This window comes from Brassica napus, chromosome C2 (genome assembly GCF_020379485.1).
Source record: "Brassica napus cultivar Da-Ae chromosome C2, Da-Ae, whole genome shotgun sequence".
In the NCBI taxonomy this organism is placed as follows: Eukaryota; Viridiplantae; Streptophyta; class Magnoliopsida; order Brassicales; family Brassicaceae; genus Brassica; species Brassica napus.
Genome location: NC_063445.1, coordinates 44,814,806 through 44,837,698, shown reverse-complemented (window position 1 = coordinate 44,837,698; position 22,893 = coordinate 44,814,806). Strand labels below are relative to the sequence as shown.

General features: G+C 35.8%; 1 protein-coding gene and 1 pseudogene across 2 annotated transcripts; one reads left to right on the top strand and one right to left on the bottom strand.

Moving 5' to 3' along the window:
- Nucleotides 1-4,649: 4,649 nt before the first annotated feature.
- Nucleotides 4,650-6,107, bottom strand: LOC106381758 (annotated as a pseudogene).
- An 11,928-nt stretch (nt 6,108-18,035) lies between these two features.
- Nucleotides 18,036-22,065, top strand: LOC111213917 (WRKY transcription factor 8-like). 2 transcript variants are annotated; one of them, XM_022715759.2, is made up of 3 exons: nt 18,036-18,737; nt 20,730-20,873; nt 21,535-22,065. In XM_022715759.2, exons 1-3 carry the CDS (start codon nt 18,283-18,285, stop codon nt 21,887-21,889), a joined length of 954 nt encoding a protein of 317 aa, XP_022571480.1. In that variant the 5' UTR covers nt 18,036-18,282; the 3' UTR covers nt 21,890-22,065. The 2 variants fall into 2 exon arrangements, with proteins under 2 accessions (XP_022571480.1, XP_022571479.1); XM_022715758.2 differs by having other exon boundaries at nt 18,042-18,737; nt 20,721-20,873.
- The last annotated feature ends 828 nt before the right edge of the window (nt 22,066-22,893 follow it).

Here is a 22,893-nt window from a genome sequence, read left to right as displayed (position 1 = left end):
CTTGAACTCTTACCGCTATGCGGTTTATATAATGGATGTCCGTTTGGGTTTACTTTGTTTAGAGCGGGTTTGAAGTGAACATGAGTTGTCATCTCATATTTATCTTCGTTGAGGCGTTCAATCTGTTAAGAGTGATCAGGTTGCGTTTGTTTAAGACGGCTGATGTGTTCTTCGGGGCCAATCGACGAACGGAGTGTAGGATTTGTAGTGGTCGCGTTTGGACAATTTGTTCGTATTATCTTGCTTTTTAACTTGCGACGTCTCGCATTTATTTCGAAGACTATACGTATATTTTTGAAGTGAGATTGTTTTGCGATCTTTTTCTCAAAAAGAGTGACGCATATTTCGTAAAAAATTTCGAAGTCTCGATAGAATTCGATTACAATAACGCATCTTTTCCTATGTGGGAGTATATTAGTATACGCACCCACTCCCCCCCCCCCCTTTATTGTAGAGGGGGATAGCTGAACTCGTCCTTCGACGAGCTGCCTACGTACCTCTTTCGAGGATCAAGCCATCTCGTAGTTCTATTTTATGCTGCGAGCGTTTTTTACTCGGCGGTTGTCGCCGTGCTGACCGCCTTGATCGAGATGATCGTGGCAGTGTCAGTGTTCTCCTCCGGATGTTCCGGTTGAATTGTAGAGTTGGCTTCGGCCTCGCGTTGAGTTTCAACGCCCGAAGCGTCTGCGTCGGCAGACGATATGAAATCGTCTTTTCTCGAAACGTTGTTGGTCGAAGATTCATCGGTCTTCGTGCGTTTGCGATTTGCCATTGCAGAGGTTGTCATCTGTCTTAACTTGTGTTCTGCGAGGAAGCATAGACGCGACTGTTTCTGACATCCCTAGATAACTGCGACTCCGTTTGGGGTCGGGAATTTGACGCCCAGGTGGTACGTTGATGGAACGGCTTTCATAGCGTTGATCCACGGGGTTCCCATGATCACGTTGTAGATGGCAGGATGATCGACTACCGCGAACTTTACGATTTTTTTGACCTCCTTGGCCATGACAGGTAGCTGAATTGATCCGAGGGTCATCGATACTTCGCCAGAAAAGCCTGTGAGCGGTTTCGGAGTTGGAGTTACTTCTCCGAGTTCAACGCTAATCCGTTTGAGAGTGTCACGGAAGATTTCATTCACCGTGTTCCCCGTGTCGATGAGTACTCTTCCAACTTCCAGATCCCGCTGGCTTCCTCCTTTGTGAAGGTGATTGAGCAGTTCTGATCATCTCTGGTAGGAGACCATGTAGGCCAGTTTGCGCTCGACTCCGCCTTCCGCTGGTAAGCCTTGATGGCGGAGACCGTATCGTTGCAGAATTGCGATCCTCCGATGATCATGTTGACCCTACGACGATTGTTATCGTTTCCCTTGTCGTCTGGCCTCCTGCCGCGTTTATCCCCGGATTGGTTATTTTGGGGTGATCTCTCCGCGGGTGGATTCCTGTCCGACTTCGGGGGGCGATCAGTCTCGAGGATGAGATCTTTCGCGCTGGTTATTTCTGAGAGTTCTCCGGCTAGTAGTTCACGGTCAGCCTCGCTCCCAAGACTTTGCAGTTAGTCGTGGAGTGTCCTCGGGATTGGTGGAACTCGCAGAAGGTGTTTTCGTCATATCCTTGGTTGCGAGTCCACGTATTACCCGTGGTTCGGCCCTGGCCTGAGCCGATCGCGTAATTATGTGCTCCTTGGAGTTCTTCCCCCTCATGGTGGACATACTTGTCGTTACAAGAGTTCTTCTTCCTTGTCTTCGGATCTACATCTTTCGAGGATGATCTTGCTGACTTATGTTTCTGCGATAAGATTTTCGTTTCTTCCTCGATCATGATGTAGTCTGCTGCCTCGTGGAGGGCGTCTTGGATCGTTCGTGGTTTTTCGAGGGATATCCATTTTCTGAATTTCGACTTGTACCAGAGCGCCTTTCTGAGCGCGTCGATGGCCACCTTGTCGCTTATCCCGCTGACTCTGGACATCACCAACTTGAACCGGCTGATGAACTCGCGGAGGGGTTCCTCCTCCCTCTGGGACAGACTCCAGAGATCGACATCAGAAGTTTCTCTATCTATGAACATAGAGTATTGCTTGAGAAATTCTAATGCGAGCTGTCGGAAACTCCCGATAGAGTTTCGTTTAAGGCGCGCGAACCATTCTAGGGCAGCTCCTTCTAAATTGTCGACGAACAGGCGGCAGTAGCCGGCATCTCTCTCGCCGTCCTTCAGCCTCGCTCTTCCCATCGTGATGTGGAAAGCCTGAATGTGCGCTCTTGGATCGGTCGTACCATCATACTTCGGTACTTTGATCTTTCCTTGATCGGACACCCTCGTATCCAAGATGCAAGCGGTGAAAGGGGTTTTCCGAGCCCCTTCCAGCAGTCTGTCGATCTCGGGGGCCGCGCTCGTAGCATGATGGATTTGAGATTTTACGGCTCTTACTTCTGCCGCAGTCTTGGTGATATAGTCGCGAAGATCGCGTATATCCGACGTCTCGTCAGCAGGTTTCCGCGCTTGTCGGCGTTTACCGCGAGTGAGCTCGATTTGTTTTTCAGCCAGCTCTTCCTGTTCGTTCCAATAGAGGATTTCCTCCTCTTCTGTCATTGGTTTCTCGAACAGAGAGCTTTCCCGAGTGAATCGGCTTCTGGTCCTTCTTGGATGTCTGTCAGCGTCTTCGTCAGTATTGTTGGAGACATTGCTAGGATCCAAGTCGACCTGCTCGACTCCGTTGTCCTCCAAAGCCTTCGCGGGAGGCGGAGACTTCTCACTAGGGTTTTGACCTGAAGTTCTTTCCTGGGCGGCTCCAGTCCTGTTGAGTGGGGTCCCGAAGTTGAGTCTTTTCCCGTGGACTTTAGTGGTTCCACGGGGGCAGATTGCTCGAGTCCTTGCCTTTAAAGTTTCAACTTGTTTGGTCAAGGTGCTCACGAGCTTATCCTGTTCTTCCGACCTTTTTTCGTAGGTGGCGAACATCTTTTTAAACTCTTCGAGCGCCGCGGCGTTAGCTGGTGCGTTGGCCGCGGATACGTCCGCTGCAGGAGTGTGGAGATCAGTGCCACTGCCTCCGTTAAGAGGAGTCTGCATGTTATCCGTGTCGTCAGTTGACATGTCTAGTTGAGCGTGATGTGGTTGTGAGTTAGATTGATCCGTACCCCCCCCCTCCTTCTAGCGCCAAACTGTGGGAACTGAAATTCACACTGTCGATTTCTGTTTAAATAAGGAAAGTTAGGAAAACCATAATTTCCCAGAGGTCCCGGATATCTGTTAAACCACACGCCAAGCAATCAGAACACGCAATCAAAGACGAAAAGAAATAAGAAATCGTAAAAGAGAGCAAAAGGAGTTTTATTCTGAATCCGCGTATGAGCGTTACAACAAGGTAGAAGCCTTGGCCACGAGAGCTGTCGGCGAGATTCCTAGTTCTAACAACCTAAGACTGCAAAACCTAGTTGAGTCGCAGCTCGAAATAACAAAAACGGAAAGTTGCCTAATTGCTCTAAGTGCTAAGTTCGCTCTAAAAGTTCTCTTCCCATGCCTCTCGCCTAGGACCCCTTATATACTGGCTCCAAGGTCGGTTTACGCCTTTCCTTTTCTGCCCTTAAGCCGCCATAGCATAAAAATGGAGATATTCCATTTTTTCCGATCTGCGGAAACTTGACATTTATCTCCCCTTGCGGACCAAGCGTAAACCGTCATGCGGTTTACGGGCTGTTGGTTAAGAAATCGTAAGTTGGGCCTCGAGTCGTGTCCTAGGTCCCTTTGGGCTGTCTTTCGACTCGAAGCGTTTATTACGGCTTCTTTCGATAAAGAATGAACTTTCCGCGGTTTTTACGGTAAAGTTTGATTGATAACTTAGAAATGGCGGGGAACGTGAGATGGGTTCGCTACGGTATTCGGGAGATAGCATCGAAGGGTAGACGAGAGTGCATGGACTGATGTCATATCGACGTTTCGGAAGAGCTCGGTCGCTACGTAGCGACCGAACTTCTGCTCGAGCTCGGTCGCTACGTAGCGACCGAGCGGAATGGGCGTTTGGTTGTTATGCAGTGACTGAGCTTTGGCTCGAACTTGGTCGCTACGTAGCGACCGAGCGGAGCACGCATTTGGTCGCTGCGTAACGATCCTTCTCGAGCTCTTGTCCGATGTTTTGCGTTTCTTCCGCAAAGGTTTTTCGTAAAGAATAATCTATTTCGAAAGTATATTTGTCGAAGAATTCTTCTACGTTTTTCTTTTCCGGGAATTTGGATGTTAACTTTGTCGTAACCGTTTTTGACCCCAACAATGATTCGAATGAGCTTTGCATCCCTAGTCAGCGAGAGTAGATATTATGGTGTATTGTGAACATATCAGACTTGATCTCTAAAGCTTGCTATCGCGTCTTGATCCAAACGAGAGTTTAGGTATCAAGACCGATCTACAAAAGAATCAACACCACGACAGTGGGTTGTTTCAACCTGAGTGATCCGAGTTTAGAGTTGTGTAAACTGGACTTGAATAGTTGCTTGGTTTGCGATTTCTTTACCTGAAGAAGAAACCCTAGATTAGCGCCTTTAATCAATTCGAAAACAACCTCACCTTGTTAACTTGTTCTTTACGTTACCTTACTATTTTTAAAACCCCCCCCCCCCCCCCTCCCACTTTTGTTTTAGCTTAATTATGATCCCATAAAGATAATGTGTGAACTGGTCCTCTCGAATTGAATCTAAAGATATTACAACTACACTGTTAACTTGACAGTAGACAAAGATCCAATTTTAGTGTATCAAGATGAACCCAAAACATTAAGACCTAAAGGAAGTCTACCCGCAAGTCTTGCAACTTTAACTGCAAGCTCCTTAAAACCTTCAGGTGCAGCATTTTTCCTGAAAGCAGATTGACATAACATCTCTACAGCGACGTCTTCAGATGGGAGACAGACTTCGTAAACGTGTTCAATCCCATGGGCCCTTAAAAAATGCCTATCATTTGTAACCACAATGATTCTGCTCCCACTTCCAAACCATTGAGTTTGACCAACCAAGGCATCTAGCACAACTTGATCATCAAAATCATCAATGATAATAAGAACTTTCTGATTCTTCAGCCTCTCCCCAACTGCATTCAAATGATTTATCTTTATGTCTCCTTTACCTAAGATTTCAGATAGGAAATTTCTTTGCAAATGCAGCTTCATGTTATAGTCGTCCCGATTAGCTGCGTTGAAAATTTCCATAGTCTGAGATACGAAAGCCCTGTCTATGAAAATGCTACCTCGGAAGTGTCGAGAAATTCGTTGAAACAAAACTCTTGCAATTGTAGTCTTGCCGATCCCTGAAGAACCCCATAAACCAACCATCCTCACTTCCTCCGCGTCCAACTGCAACAGTACACTCAGTTCTGCGATATGATCTTCGATGCCGACAAAGTTCTCTCAATCCTTTGATGAAGTTAAAAGTAGTTTATCCAAAACATCATTGGCGATTACTTCAATCATTGCAGCTTCGTTACCCCTAACAATAAGAAAGATAATATCACCCCCTAGCAACCAGAAGTATAACCTTTATTCAAGAATGAATGATGCATAAAACCGTACCAGTTTACTGAATGATACCCGAGTGTATTAGCTACATCGGTCAAAGCTCTCCTCCACTATATTTTCTCTTCCTCTGTTTTTTTTGGCATGTCTTTTCAAAAATCTGTCCAAAGTCACCGGTTTGTTCCCTCACATGGGAAGGATCCAAACGGTAGAGAACAGGTATCACCATTTGACCACACTCTTTCTTGCACTCGACTATCTCTAACAACTCATTAAGACACCAGCTTGAAGAGGCATAGTTTTGGGAGAAGATAACCACTGCGATCCTCGAATCTTTAATGGCTTGTTTAAGCTCGGGATCCAGTGATAGACTTCTCTCGATCTCGTTGTCTTTGAAAGCAATGATGAACTTTTTATCAAACTCCTTCAACAAGTGGCTGAGGAAAGTAACACGAACGTCTACCCCACTGAAGCTAATGAAAGCATCGTATAACCAAGTGCGAGAAGAGGAAGGAGAAGAAGATAATGAGAGAGCCATAGAGATATAGAGAGCGAGAGAGGAGCAAGATAATTTTAAGGAATAGAAGGACTTCGTGACTGATTATCTGCAGAATGTTAACTTAGCAGATTGGTGTGTAGCAACTTGAAGGAAGTTTCCTATTTGTTGACTTAGTTACGTCCACACAGGTTTCGCTTATCTTTACACTATTGTATCTGTACTGTTTTTAGTATAACATTTATCGACAGTCAATTCTTAGACTTTTACTCGGTGCTCCGAGACTTTCTGGCTGCATTTACTTACAAATTATTATTAAGATGTATGCAACTAAATGTTCATTCTTATGCTAACGAGTATGCTGAAGAGAGGTTTCTAAAGGCTACTGAAGAATTTTCTTTTATAACTGTACAGCTGTTTTACAACCATTACTGAAGAATATTGATTCCACTACCCATAAAAGTCCATGTATACTATAAGGGTTCTATAGACTGAAGACACGTTTCTATTGAACTATGAAGTGACACTAAGAAGAACATTTTTTCTATGGATTATACAAGTAACAAATTTTTCTAACTGTTGAAAAGTTACTTTCATGGGAAAACAGAGAGCCTGCAATTGGTTTTAAGCTGATTCTTTGAAAATTCACTCGGGACAACATACTAATGAACCTTGTATCATTCACAAACCAGACAAATGTGAGAGAAAAAACCTCAGAAATTGATTAATAACTTCACCGTAATTGAGATACACATATTGATAGTCATCTGTGAGTGTGTATGCTATAAGTTTTACTATCATCTACATGAAACATAGACGACATAGACAAGCTTTGGATTGGGTAACAAATTATGAAACAGCTTTCAGTATGAAGATTACATGGCTTTGGTTCAAACAACCAAAAGGTTAAGAGAGGAAGGAAATAAGAAACCAGAAGCAAAAGAAGGTTGTTAGGCAAAACAAAATGACTAGTAAAAAACGGATTTAACTTATAGGGAAAATTACTAGGATGTATAAGAAAAGTTGGTTTATTACTAGAGTGTTATACATTTTTAAAAATTACTAGAGTGTTTGGATACCCCTAGAAAATGACAATAAATGCCTTTGGTTAGTTTTTTTTAATTAAAATTATTTTTAAACATTAAATCCACATCACTAATTAAATATCCACATCAGTAATAGAGAACAATCAACCATCTCTTTAATTACATGACGTTGAAAAAAAAACACAACAACACAGCATAACTTCGTCGAAGAACTAAAGGAACCCTAACCGCCTCTTCCCTGAAATCGTCATCGACATTGTGTTTACTTCGTCTTCCTCAAACTAACTCTCTGTCTTGTCTTCTCCGATATCTTCTTCCCCGAAATCGTCGTCTCCAATCATTTTTACGAAATATTTTTCGCTGTAATCGCCCGAAATCATCTTCTCTGCTGCGTTTTTCGAGTTTGTGGCTGAGTTTTAATTTATTTTGTGGCTGAGTTACTTTTCTTTTACGGCTGGTTTATATATGCAGTTTGGTTTATATATGCAGTTGTGGCTGAGTTACTTTCCGTCAATCTCCGAAAACCTAGCTATAAGAAGTGTGCATTCCGAGGAGAAAAGACAAATACATTCCAAAAAACACCCAGATCGACAATTGTGGGATGCATTTAATTAAGTTTGTTTGTGATTTCATACCTATATTTGGATAATCTAATTTTTTTTTTGCGAATCTGAGTGAAAGAGAAAATTGAACAAAAAGAAAATGAAGGAGATGAAAAGAAGTGACGGATTCAGCAGAGACGACACAAAGGAGTTCATTGAAGCTTGGATACATGGACGAATACCGGAATGGTGCAGAAAACCTGTATTTTTGGTTTTTTATGTAAAAAACATAACTCACCCATGTATTGTGTGTTTGATTTATGTTATGTTTACACTACTCAGCCGTGTCGTTTATATATCTCAGCCATGTCGTTTACATAACACAGCCATACCTCAAACATACCCTAAAATAAAAAAATGTTTAGATAACTCAGCCGTATCGTTTATATAAATCAGCAATACCTCAAACATACCCTAAAATCGGAAAACTGAATTCAAGTACTTTAAGAAGTTATATTGAAGATCATCTTATCAATATCAAGTGAATATAAATCAACTGAATGTGTATAGTTTCTTAAACTTCAAGTTGAGACTTTAACTTGATCTTGAGATACATGTTCTCTTACAATCACTTATACAATTCTGACTTACAAGACTCTAACTTTAATCTTTTCTTAAATATAAACATCAAATCATAAACTATAGAATTATAAATTTATAAAAATTTAAAGTTTATCTTTGAACATTAAATCCAATATTTTTATTATTATTTAAAGTTTAAGGTTTAGGTTTAAAGTTCACGTTTATAGTTTAGAGTTAAACTCAAATTTTAATCATTTTAAAAAAAAATCTTTAATTTAAAGTTCCATTTTAAATTTTGAATTAAACCCGTCACTACATTTTTTAAATTTAAGCAATTTTTAAAACAAATTGAAAAGAACAAATTACAAATTGTATTGTTTTTTTCATGACCATTGATTGATTTTAGTCTAAGGGTTCAATATTTTCAATATAAAATTATAATATTTTAAAATTTAAACTGTAAATATTAAATATTAAATTATAAAGTTAAATATTTTCAAAACATTATCTCAAACCATATCTATTTCAAACATTTAACCCTAAACCATGAACCACATACTTTGACGTGTACCATAAAACATTAAACTTCAAACTTTTTAAAAAAATTAATTAATCATCTACCTAAATTCTAACTACAAATGTTAAAACTCTAATATTTTTTTATTTAAAAATATAATCTTAAATCTTAAATCGAAACCTAAAACACTATATACCAAACCCTAAACTCACTCAGTTATATACCCTAAACTTTAAACTTCATATTTAAACCATACATCAAAAAATAAACATATAATCATAAAATCCAAGTTTTAAAATGTAAACCTTTATCAAAAATACACTTTAATATTAAATATAATTTTAACCATCAAAATTAAAACATTAACCATTGATTGTTTTAATCTAAGGGCTACAAATCCATCTAGTGGTTATCTTCTAACTTCTTTCTCATTGGCTAGATTTTTTAGTACAAGGATTACAATTATTGACCATTGATTAGTTTTGGTCTAATGGTTTAAAATGCATTTTTTTTTCTTCACTTTCTCTCTTCTATTTGACGTCTCTTTCTCCTCTTCTCTTTCCTTCAGGAGTTCTTTGCAGTTCGAGATCTTCTTCATCTCTCTTACTTTCTGTCTTGTAAACAAGAGAGATTCATACATTATCATTCATTTCTTATGCCTTGGTATATTTAGTTTGTAAATCGTAGAAGTGAGAGAAGAAGAAACGTCAAAGAAGAAAAGAAGATTGTCGGAGAAAAACAAAAAGTGTCGAAGAAGACTGGTCTTCGCCGTCGTCACGGATATTGAGCTCGTCGCCATCTATACTTGCCGTCCTTGTTTCTGTTTCTCAGATCCATTTTTGCCAGTCTCCATCTTCACCGTAGTCGCCACTACCACCGCTTGTCACCACACTGGTCACCTCTCTCTCTTTCAATCTCTTTCGCTCTTTCTCTGTGTTTTGAATTTGTTCTTGTTACTAGAAGGTGGATAAGGCAGATGAGTTTGATGGTGGAGGACATAACAAAACCGTTGTGTGGCTTGAAGACGTCGGAGCTCTCGTGGTAACGAGACTGCGGTGGCGAAGGAAGAAGACAATAATGACCTCCCGGCTCTCGTGATATGGAAGAAACACGCAGTGGTTTAGTTAGGTTTAGATTTTGTCAACATGGGTGCAAGCTTTTTTGTTTCTAGGTTATAGATTAGAGTTGGTTTATAATTAAACTCAGCCGTAACGTATGCATAACTCAGCTGTAAGTGTGCATAATTCAGCCGTAACGTATCTGAATGGTATAAGCCAGTCGTAACGTTCCTATAACTCAGCCGTTAAGTGTAATATGTTTCGCGACGTTTCGTATTTTGGACGGGAAAAAAATATTTTGGGCGGGAAAAAATCATTCTCTCAACTCTGAACACAATATTAAAACTTTAATATTTTCTTAAATTTAAACCTCAAACCCTAAACTATAGAACTATAAAGTTATAAAAATTATAAAGTTTATCTTTTGAACACAATATTAAAACTTTAATCTTTTCTTAAATTTGAACCTCAAACCCAAAACTATAGAACTATAAAGTTATAAAAATTATAAACTCAGTCGTAACGTATGCATAACTCAGCCGTAATTTGATTATAACTTAGCCGTAACGTATGCATAACTCAGTTGTAAAGTATGCATAACTCAGCCGTAACGTATCTGAATGGTATAAGCCAGCCGTCCTATAACTCAGCCGTCAAGTGTAATTTATTTCGCGACGTTTCGTATTTTGGGGGGGAACAAAATATTTTGGGCGGGAACAAACTCATTCCTTCAACTCTGAACACAATATTAAAACTTTAATATTTTCTTAAATTTGAACCTCAAACCCTAAACTATAGAATTATAAAGTTATAAAAATTATAAAGTTAATCATTTGAAAACAATATTAAAACTTTAATCTTTTCTTAAATTTGAACTTCAAACCCTAAAACTATAAAGTTATAAAAATTATAAACTCAGCCGTAACGTATGCATAACTCAGCCGTAACGTAAGGATAATTCAGCCATAACGTATGGGTTGGAGACTTAATGTATGAACTAAAGTTATCATATTCAAATGACGCACCATCTGAGTCATCAAACATATAAACTCAGCTTTCAAATTCATCATCTTCTCTCATTTTCTTATTTTTTTTGTTCAACTCTCTTCTTTTCTTACAATTTACGGGACTTAGCTTCTTCATCTCTTTCTTTGAGTCTTTTTTCTTCTGCAAGACAACGAATCCAATGAGAGAGGGAGCAGCAGGATATAGGACCGCCATACATGAAACTGGAGGAGAGGAAGCTTCTTCTTTAACTGATCATCATCGAAAACGACGACGACTGTAATAGATCTATCTCAGATTTTCAATTTTAAAAAATCTATGTTTTCAGACCCAGTTGCGGAAACAATAATTACCAGAACCATAAGATCTCAGAAAAAGATAAATAATAAGTTGAAGAAGATAGATAAAGAAGATGAAGAATGAAGAATAACATAGACCCTTATTTTATTGTTGTAACATTAGTGATGACATGGAAAATCCGAATTGATGACATGGCGGATGACATGGAAAATCGGTTAGTCAGCCGCCAAACGAATATATAACTCAGCCTAAACGTGATACTATTTCAGTAATTAATCTTTCGCTAATAAATCAGCTGTAATTAGGATGAAAAATCTTAAGTCAGCCATATCGTCAAATAAATCAGCCGCGAAACAAATGATATTCTAGTAATTAATTTTTCGCTAATAAGTCAGCCGTAAATAAGTTGAGTTTACTATTAATCCATCCAATGACGGCTGATTAAATATAACTCAGCCGTACCAACATCTCATAAGTCGGCCATAAATTCAATAACTCAGCCAGTCGATGTTCGTTAACTCAGCCGTGGAACCATAACTCAGCCGTGTCTTAACTACAACTCAGCCAAATTTTACAGAAATCAAACCGCCGAAGTCAACCATAACTTGTGTACGTAAGTCAGCCGTTATCCCATAAATCAGCCAGATTTCTGTAAATCAGCCGTAACTAACGACTGATTTATGTTCTTAAGTCAGCTGTTTTCTCTTAAGTCAGCCGCGTTGTTTAATTCAGCCGCAACGTAGCAATAACTCAGCCGTAACAACGTATATAGCTCTTTACGGCCGACTTAACGAAAACACATAACCGAATTCCTACGTGGCGCCGGGTTTTTGATTACGTGGCATTAAAAAGTAATGACATTCTTGTAAATACATTTTTTCTCATAACGTAAAAAATGGTACGCTTGGTATTTAAAAAATGCCAGTAATAAAAAAAAGATTCGTATAGTTCTAGTCAATTGTCCTAAAATATTGTATATTTGAGTAAGCTTAGCGTATAATAAAGTTAAGGTTCGTATACTTCGTTGGATGAAGTACCTGCCGACAGTTGTCAATTATAGCAACTTTGGCTAATTCAAGACCGAGAACAGTTATATCCTTCGTGTAAATTCCTTCGGAAAGAATGCATGAGTCGTGATAAAAAAACCCTGCGATATGAACTTTCCATTTGGGTCTAATATATCTAGAAGTTGTGATGCATAGATGATGTGGCTCGCAGTGAAGACAACGACGTGAAACAATTCTACCACCCTTTCTAAGAACTTGTAAAGGTGTGGCCTTTGTTTCACGTAGACCGCGTTCTCTTTTTCTTTTTTCTTTTTAAACAGGTTTTCAATTAAAATGCGGAAAAGAAATACAAGTATGAGTTTTAGCTCATAAGTTTTTAAAAGTTTTCGACAAGCATAGAGTTAAAGAACCCTAAATGAAGATCCACAAAAGATATCTTAAGAGAAAAGAAACAGAAATGTATAAACTAGTGGTTGTTGTAACTTCGGCCAAGACGATCTTTTTTACATCTTCCACCGACGTTCGTCCATTCCATTTCTTGCAGTTTTTCTGTTGGTTTTATTGCCCTACCACCTCTAGTTGTATTATAACTAGAGGACACTCCAACCACCTCAAAACCAGATCCTTTCCCATAAGTTAACGGGGTCTCCGATTCCCTATAGAATTGTTGTGGAATGTGGGTGGGTTGAGCTGTGTGGACAGTTTGTTGCTCATTTACAAAAGATTCAAGGTCCTCTGAAATGATAGATTGTGATGGAATGACTTCCATAATAGGTGAATAAGAGAGAGCAACACTTGTTGCTGCTAATGTAGGGATAGTGACATCAATCTCTGAGCAAGAAGTAGAATGTACCTCATGCGATTCGGTGAATGGAGTGGCAATAGCCACCTCGGAAGGTGTTGCAATCAAAGACTCGCCTAGAGTCTCATGCGCTTGGTGAGCAGATGGGGAGCATGATTTACGGTCCAAATGGTCCACAAGTGTATTGGCTGAGTTCTGTACCAAAGTAATTATATCAACCACTGGGATCTCTTCATTAATGTCAAGAGGTTCCTTAGTGACAGGAGCAGCATCACGAGGATTAGGAGGCTGTAGGCACCTTTTCTCCTTATGTCCTAGTGCTCCACATCTATAACAAGCGGTAGGAATCCACATCTATCACAAGCGGTAGGGGTTCCATCTAGACGAAACGTCGGCTCAGTTGCACGAAATAAGTTCCTAGAAGATTGGTTCATTCTGGCAGCCCATGGGAACCGAAGACTTCCATCTTCCTTGAGAGCGGGAGGTGGGATTTTATCTACCGGCATTTGCGTCACTAGTTTCATAGAAACTGTCACCCGACCCTTCTTCTTGGAACCATTGACAATATCTTCACCAATCGAAGGCCAAAATGAGTCTATTTGACTTTGTAGCATCTCGGAAGCTTCGAACCTTGGAGTTGCAGGTTCTGGAGGAGTCGGTGATGGCGTGAAATGAAGTGGCTTTGACCATACACCCAAGGAGCGAACAAAGGTGGGACCTTTATCTGAATCATCATCAGACGCTTCTTCATGAATCTCATGTTCATCAACCGCTTCTTCTTCTACGGTGATATCACCTGCATCTTCTTCGACGGTGAGAGGCCCAGATGCAGGAGGGGGAACAATGGCTGGAGGATACGCAATCATCTGACCTTCGTGTTCAACCAAATTCGTCGCTGGAGGAGTCATCGGATCTTCGATCTGGAGAGAGTGAGGCTTCAATCGAGTCTGGAAAGTCGACGGAGGCCAGAGTCGACGGTTGTGCCGTCAATTTGATGCAGAGAGTCGTGCCTGTGAAGTTCGCCGCGAGAGAGATTAGGCCAGGCGCGTGTCTATAACGCGCCGCGAGAAATCTCATGACCGCGTTCTCTTGCGTGTTGTAAAAGACTCCGAAGGAAAAATCTGCACCATTACAAGATTCAAGAGTCGAATGGACCGAAGTTTCTGAATTTGAAACATGTAATTCTGTGTAGTGTTCTTCTACCTTAGTCGTTGATGATTTCATTTAAAAGTATCCAATTGATTTATTGCTAGGGAGTATAAAGAAGGCCCAAGAAATGCATCTAAACCCATGTTTCTACAGCCCATGATACTAGGTTTCTTGCGAGTGATTTCATATATAAATGTCATAAGAAACATCATCTATCATATAACTTTGCCTACACAGCAGCCTCTCACTTTTAAATGAACCAAATATTTTTAAACCCCCAAATATAATAAATAATAATAAGAGTTGGTTACTCTCTAGGCCACTTTTTGACTTTTTTTACACTCAGAGCCACTTCCTACATGTGAGACACTTTGTTGCGGGCCAGCAATAAACTGTGGACAACTTTGTCATTAATAGACATTCGATGCGTGGACGGATGCTACGTGGACGGGTGATGCTTGGATGAATGATACGTGAACGGGTGATGCATGGACGGAGATGAGTATAAAAATTCCAGAAGCTTCATCAGATCAAGCTCCACAATAGTTGAACTTAAAGACACAACTCCAACAACAATGTTTGTCTGTGGACGGGGACGAGAAGATTTTGATTATGTTGTGGATATAAACGCTAACATAACCATGAGTAAAGAACAAGAGAGATCTCTTAAATTTGTGTATAGGGAATTGAAGCTTGATCATATGGTGGATAGAGTACTAACTCAAACACTAAACATAGATATAAAAATGTAACATGTTGAAAGACTGTGATATGAATGCCAATGTGTCCACAATTTCAAGGATGAACAAATTAATAACTTCAAACCAATAACTACAACGTATATGTCGAGAAAAAAAAACAAGCTTGAGTGATGAAAACAAAGCTAAACAAACCAAAAAGTTAAAACGAGTCATCTCCTCCTCCAAAACTCCCGGTCAAAACGAGTCAGCTCCTCTTCCCGGTGAGCCACACCATGGATTCCGAGCTCAACATCGTCGTGGATGAGCTTGGTGAAGCTGCGGTGGTTCGAGCTCGTCATAGTCCTCCACCATGAGATATATAGTATGCTGAATTTTGAATTTTCATCATAATTTTACTCGTCCACAAATAGCCGTCCATGTTTACCCGTCCACGCTTATTTTCCCACACCCATCCACATGTGTTGTTCCATGCTTATATTCTACATGTAGTTATCCATGTTTTTCAAACATCCACACATCACTCATCCATAATACAATCATTGAATACGTGTACAAATATATATTTTAAAATATAACAAAAATATATATCAAAGTAGATATCAAATTATATAGAATAAAAAATATAATTTATTATATCAAAAAAATTTGCTATATGTATTTTTAATTTGAAAATAACCAAAAACAAAATATTAAAAAATAGACTAAACAATAATAAAGAAACACACTTTCTCTTTCCTCTTGTCTAAGAAAGATCTCATTTTCTTCTCATTAAGGATAAATATGTATATTATCTCTGTATGTCCCATGAGAAAGTGTCTTGCAAGTGCATTGTGGTCTTGGATGTAATTGAAAAGTAATAAAATACCTTGTAAAAAATTCTAATAATAAAACCGTTGAGACAACGATAGTGAAAGAAAAGTCCTACTACTCACCAACAAAAAATCTTTAAGAAGTTTGGTGCATCCGTACATATTCCACAAATTTAGTCGTGAATATCAACTGCGAACATGTAATTCTGTGTAAGCTTCGCTTTATTTTGTCTCCTATCAAAATAGAGGTTGACTGGTATTTGGTAAGTAACTTAGGTAATTTACAGGCTGATAATATGAGAGAAAATGTACTTTTTTTTTTTGAGAAAATGAAAATGTACTATAACTTCAAACTAAACATATATATCTAGTTTCTTATAAAAGCTTCAAGCATATATATGCATTCAAACCTCTTGGATATGAAGATGCGACCGATCATACACAAATAAGGTTTATACATTTGAATACTTTCTGTCAATCTTTATGAAGCCCTTTTTCAAACAAAAAAACCTCGGATAAAAGAAATAGTAAAATAAAAACATTTTTGATGTGTTAGAGCATCTCTAACCCCACAAAAAAAAACTGCAAAATAGAGTGGAAAATGCAGTTATGAACAAACAAACAAAACATTACTGCATATATAAAGTAATATCTTTTTTGTTTGTTTATAACTGCATTTTTCACTTCATTTTGTAGTGGAGTTGAAGATGCTCTTAGAGATAGAAAGTAAAATCAAAAACGTAAGTAGCATTAATTATTGACTTTTAGGTCCAGCGATAATCATGACTTAATAGTCACTAATTGCAATTTTTGGGATCATCATCGAGAATTTATCAAAGATTGCTACAATTCTAGTTATGTACAATCATTTATTTATATTGTGTTATGAAAATTAGGTATATACAGTATCTAAAAACGTTTTTCATCATTTTCACTTTTTTTCAGAAACATCTAAACTATGATTTTGTAAAATGATGTAACCAAGACTTTATAGACTATACGGATCCTGCTGCAGTTCGTAATTTGAATTGAAGATCGAGATGCAGAGCAGTACGGGTTGATTATTCACGTATACTCCTAGTTTAAATTAAGGGTTTTCCATATTTGAATTTCTGAAGAGTTGATTACAAAAGAATCACCTATTTACAAAAAAAAAGAATTAGAAGAGAAACACATAAGCGTATTAGAACCATGATCAAGTGAGCAGTTCCTTAAGATATTGAATAGGTTTATTTATGTATAAACATTGACTATACAAATGGAAACTGTGAAGGCACTTATCATTGTCTTTTTTCTGTTAGGAATCATGTCCCTCTCTCCTTATTTATCTATTTTTACTTTTAACATATCCTTTTGTTAAATTTTTAAAATAAATACTGTCCATCATTTCCCCTCTTTTACAATCTAAAATATATTATTTTGTTTTCAAAAGCATTAAATTTATAATAAATTTGACCATATTTCTTCTTCTTCTTTTTGTCAACCCATATTTCTTCTTTTATTCTTATTTTAATGTTCATTTTACATGCGCGAGGAACATTCTAATGTGAACTGAAAAGAGATTTGTGCAGCGTGATGACGTTGGTAACCCGTCAGCATTTCAGTATTACTTTCTTTTCCAATAATTTTGAATTTAATTTTGTTACATATTTTGTCGTATTTAATATTTAACGTGTGTTAAAATTTGTTATATTCCTAAAATAAGTTTGACCTCAGTTATAAATCCGAATTCATCTCACTTTTATTTTTCATCAGAAAGCTTATTAACTTATAATCAAGACTTGGAATATTAATTTCACAAAATAACGTCTGATATTGATGTTTATTAAGGTTGAGGGAACAATACTCAATAGTCCACCACGTGCCAGGTCATGTGTCGGTTACGGTCAAATGCCGGTGCCACTATCTAACTCGTGTCATCCTAATAACCTCACAGTATCCGCCTCTGTTATCTTTATTGTTTTGAATTTTTGGCTGGCTCTTCCTTCTTCAAACAACGATGACCGGAGACTGACTGTTCCCGGTTACCTGTTTAACCATTAGTCATCGGCTTCCTCCACAAGACTGTTCCCACCTTCTACCACACCTTTAAAAGAGGATGAATAGTGACTCTGTTGGTCTTACTCTTACTTTAATGCCCCCAAAAGAAATGTGGCATACTAAAAGAACCCCAATTGTACCTCATGTTGATCAAACGCGGGGGCATGCATTGTATAGATAAGAGTCATAAAGACTTTAAAGAAGTTCAGCTATGGTAAAAATTGCTTTCATAACTCATCATTGTATGTTTATGATGTTCATTTAAGCAACACAGCCAAGTAATGTTTCCTTACTAGACGCCACTTTTGTAACTCTCCATTTGGGAAGTAAAATGCTTTTGGCCAACTCAACTTTATAATAATATATATATATATATATATATATATATATATATTTAGATTTACTTATACTTAAAAAAGTCATTCAAATCCGAAACCTTTTAATCATTCACACCCTAGAACCATTTCATTCAACCTTTTGATTTTATAAAGTTTTGTTTATAAAAGTCAGATTCTAAAATGCCATTTTTACTGTAAAACATATTAAATAATATATATTTTCAAACGGCATAAATACGAGAAGACCCAAAAGTCTTAACACCGAAACGTAGACCGACTAAAAAATCATAAACGCAAAAATTTCGTTTTCTTTTCTTTCTTTCATCTTCTTCAAGCTCTTCTCTTGTATCTTCTTTTTTTCTTCAATTTTTTGGGTTTTGAATCTTTATTTTTCATCATGTCTAATGAAACCAAAGATCTTAACAACTATCACTATACTTCATCGTATAATCATTACAACAACATCAACAACCAAAATATTTTGAATCTCCCTTACGTTTCTGGTCCATCCACTTATAATGCAAACATGATCTCATCACAAATCGGCTACGATCTACAGTTGAGTCCTCAAGGAGTGTACGAATCGGGTTTCGAGCTCTCGCCATCTTCCACCGAGTTTTTTAATCCTACGTTTGATCAACAAAATGATTTTCACAATGCTTTCAATTATAACACTAGTAACAAGAGTCAAGAAGTTGTCGGTAGCGGTGGTGCAATCATCGAGAGTGAAACTAGGGTTTCTGCATCTCCTTCGAGTGAGGCCGATCATCATCACGACGAAGATTCCGGCAAGAGCCTGAGGAAAAGAGAAGCTGACGATGGAGGAAAATATGATCAACGTGCTCATAAAGTGTAAGTTTCATAAGTGTTTATGGTATACTGAAACTTTTATATATTTAAATAAGATAAAATTCACATGAATCGTGCTCGAACTTTTATTTTATTTTTATTAAAAGATTTGTTCTCTAATCAAATACCAAAACCTTAATTATTTGAATATGTAAAATGCATTTCTTGTTTTTTTTTTTCTATTTTCAGGGCTAGTCTAAAATCAATTTCTAGAAAATGATTTATTTACTTATCAAAACAGATAAAGATTTTTTCAGTAGGAAACTATATAGAGGATTAAAATATCATAAAATGACCCCTTTTAGAATATCGTAGGGATTTTTTTATGGAACTAAATATGCTTGTGAAAATGTAATTTAACGTTAAATATGTTTAGCTAGAATGCTAATTATATATTTCAAAGAACGGTAAAAAAAGTATTTCAATCACAAAAGCCCAGTATATGTTTCTGTAATACATGGTTTAATATATATATATATGTGTGTGTGTATTTATATATATGTATATATGACATTCTGATTGTAAAATTGTTTATTCATTATTGCTGGAAAATCTGCCCCTTAAATAAAACAGAAAGACATTTGATCAAAAAAAAAAAAAAAAAAACAGAAAGACGAATCCCATTTTGATAGAATATCCACCTAAGCTTATTTTATTACATATGTCCTACAAATCATTTGGTGCTTAGCATTATTAACTATATAGTTCAAAGTCAATTGTATGGTACGGTATCATTAATTACAAAACAGTCCATTATCATAACTAAGCGTTCATTTAATTGATCAGTAATATATACCAGATATCGATCCGCGCAACCGTGTAGATTTTTGTTTTCATTTATTTTTATATAAATATTTTGTTTTCAATTCTAAATTGGTATATGTTATAATATATATGTGTCTATTAATTTTTAAAACATAATAACTTTACTGTATATTTTTTTCATTGAATAAATTGTTTCAAACTTTCACATGTATTTGTATCTTCTTCTCAGAGCCGGCTCTAACCCATGGCAACATGGGCAATTGCCATGGGTCCATAGGTCCAAAAATATTTTATGTTATTTTACTAATTAAAAAGGTCTATTTTTGTTTGTTAAATATCAATTAGTTGGTGAAATTATAATAAAAAGGTGTATGATTAACTAAATATAATTTAAATACAATAAGAACAAAAAATTAACTTACACCTTTCTCAATTTTTCTATTAACAAAATCTAATTTATACACAAAAACTCATTTTAATTTTTTTTCTTTGAATACCACAATTTTTTATTTAGTTCATGGAAATGGAATAAATAAAAGTTGAGAAAAAACTTATAAAAAAGACTTTATTTTATATTTCACCTTAGGTCATTAAATTTTTTAAGACGGCACTGCTTCTTATATATATATATATATATTTTCGGATTATTATTTCATTATTAAAATCGTAACTATATATATAAAGATTAGTAAAATATTGTTTTATTGTCATATTCAAAGATATTGTAACATTTCACAAATTTAGAAAGTTTTTAAAAAATTAAACTTTTCGCTTCATAGATTTATATTATCGAGTAAATAATTAAAAATTTAGTTTTTGTTTAATTTTTAAAATAAACTATATAGTTTAAAATTTGTTTTCATTAGTTTAAGGTAGTGAAGATTAATCATTGTTAGATAGTATGATTTTTCTTATTTAAAAAAATCTTTATAATTTTAAAAGTTAACATTGACAAATATTTAAATATTTAGCATGTAGATGGATAGTATTAGAACATTAAATTATATATATTTAATTTATATTATCTATAAATCCAATGGATCATCTATTGTTTAAATTCAATTATTGATATCCCAATAAAAATTTCTGGTAGGTCCAAAATTTAAATTATAAGATTAGATGTTAAATATAACATGTTTTTCTAGGAATATGTCCATTAAATCTATTTTTTTTTTAAATTACCTATGAATCAAAGTTGTGATTTCTGTTTTAATATATAAGAGGGTTCAGAGTTAAAACAAAGAAGAAAGAGGAGAAGAAGCAAAGAGAGCCACGATTCTCGTTCGTGACCAAGACCGAAGTTGAACATCTCGAAGATGGCTATCGTTGGAGGAAGTACGGCCAAAAGGCAGTCAAAAACAGTCCTTATCCGAGGTAATTTAACCGGCTATTATACTTCATTATATCTTGAAGAAATAAACAAGTACAATAAATTAATGAAATGTTGAGCATACGTAGCTTTTAGTTTTGCCTTTGCCTTTCAAGGTCTTTAAATCATTAGTTTCTACTCGTTTTCAAAAAATTTACGATATTCTTAATAAAAACAAGGAAATTAGTTTTCATAATCTTTCTTTTTATTTAGAAATCTAAACCAACTTAACCATGATGTTTCTCCTATTTACATCCATACAACGTCTAAGATTTCATTGTATGTTGTATTTTATGTTAATCCTTTTAGTGAATATATATATTGATTTCAACTTTAAAAGTAATTAATTGTGGATTTTATATTTCTTGGGATTTTTTCTGATTGTTCACATTCAAATTATCAAATTATATTTCTTAAATATCACTTCCATTGGCATCATCAAAATTTCAGTTTTTGATATCATATTAAAAATATATTGATAAAGATGCTTTGGTCAAATCATTTTAGGCAATTTTGCCTGCACTCATCGTTTCTTTAGTGATTGGATTTCATAAAGATGTTGACATTGATTAAAAAGTCAAACTTATTTTTATAAGTATTAATTTAATTTTCTAACCGACATTATAAATCAAATGCTAAAACTATATATGTCGATAACGAGAACAGGAGTTACTACAGATGCACGACGCAGAAGTGCAACGTGAAGAAGAGAGTTGAAAGATCGTACCAAGATCCAACTGTCGTAATCACAACATATGAAAGTCAACACAACCACCCGATCCCGACCAGTCGCCGTTCCGCATTGTTCTCCGGACCTACCACATCTAATTATAACTCTCCAGTTTCTGATTTAATCATCAATACTCCAAGAAGCTTCTCAAATGATGATCTCCTCCGAGTGCCATACGCTGCTGTGAATGTAAACGCTAATTATCAGCAACAACAAAACCAAGAGTTTCAGAATGACTATGAGCTTTTGAAGGATATGTTTCCTTCAATTTTCTTCAAGCAAGAACCTTGAAGATATAGTTGTACTATTATATAGAAGCAATATGGAATGCATGATAAGTGATGGTGTTATGTAATTTTGCATGCATATATGTATACTTTTGAGACCATAGGATATAATTAATGTTTAATTGTTAGCCATGGATATGGAGTCTCTTTCGAGCTATTAAAATAAACTTTGTCTGAATCCTCTATATATTAAAAGAGAAACATTACAACATTTGAGATAGTCATTTGTCATCACCACGGTAGGTCTTAGAATCCTTAGAGAAATATGTTGGTCTATCTTAATATATAATAAGTTTTTCATTAAACGAATCATAAATTTATTATTAATATTTTTCATTCTTTCCTTAAATAAAAATTATGGAATTGCCTAATGTGCTAAAATATATATATGAAAATTAATGTTTTTGAATAATAAAGATTTGATGAAATTCAGTGTATTCTCTTTCATATTTGTTTAAGTTTAAATTAAAAAAAAATTTAAACAACTACATTAACCATATAATAAAAAATTTAGATTTTTCTGTATATGTTATATTTAGATTTTTTAAAAACAACTATAAATTACTAAAACTGTTAAAAGTTACACATTCATTTCTTTGTGATCCATGGTTTAAATTTTTTTATGATAAGATACAAATGATTACAAAATCATATAAGTAAGAAGACTCATTTAAAAAATATTAAGTGTAAAATATATATATATATATATATATATATATATATATATATATATCGTTTAAATTAAAATATATACCATATAAAACATATAAATATTTTAGTTTTGAAATTTGCTTTGGACAGCAAAAATTCTGTAAAAGCTTTGAACGAATATTGACAACTTAATATTTAAATTTGAAACTTAGCCTAGAATTTTTTTAAAATTTATAAATTACTAAAACTATTAATCACACAATGAAAATTTTGTTATCATTGATTTAAAGTTTTTGGTTATAAAAATATACAAATGATCAAAAAAACTATATGAGTAGAAATCATCAATTAATATAT

Excerpts from the sequence above, each read along its gene's own strand:
- LOC111213917 (XM_022715758.2), top strand. The coding sequence starts at position 18,283 with ATGTCTAATGAAACCAAAGATCTTAACAACTATCACTATACTTCATCG. Across the intron at positions 18,738-20,720 it reads GATCAACGTGCTCATAAAGT|AGGGTTCAGAGTTAAAACAA; the intron begins GTAAGTTTCATA and ends TTAATATATAAG. Across the intron at positions 20,874-21,534 it reads AAAAACAGTCCTTATCCGAG|GAGTTACTACAGATGCACGA; the intron begins GTAATTTAACCG and ends TAACGAGAACAG.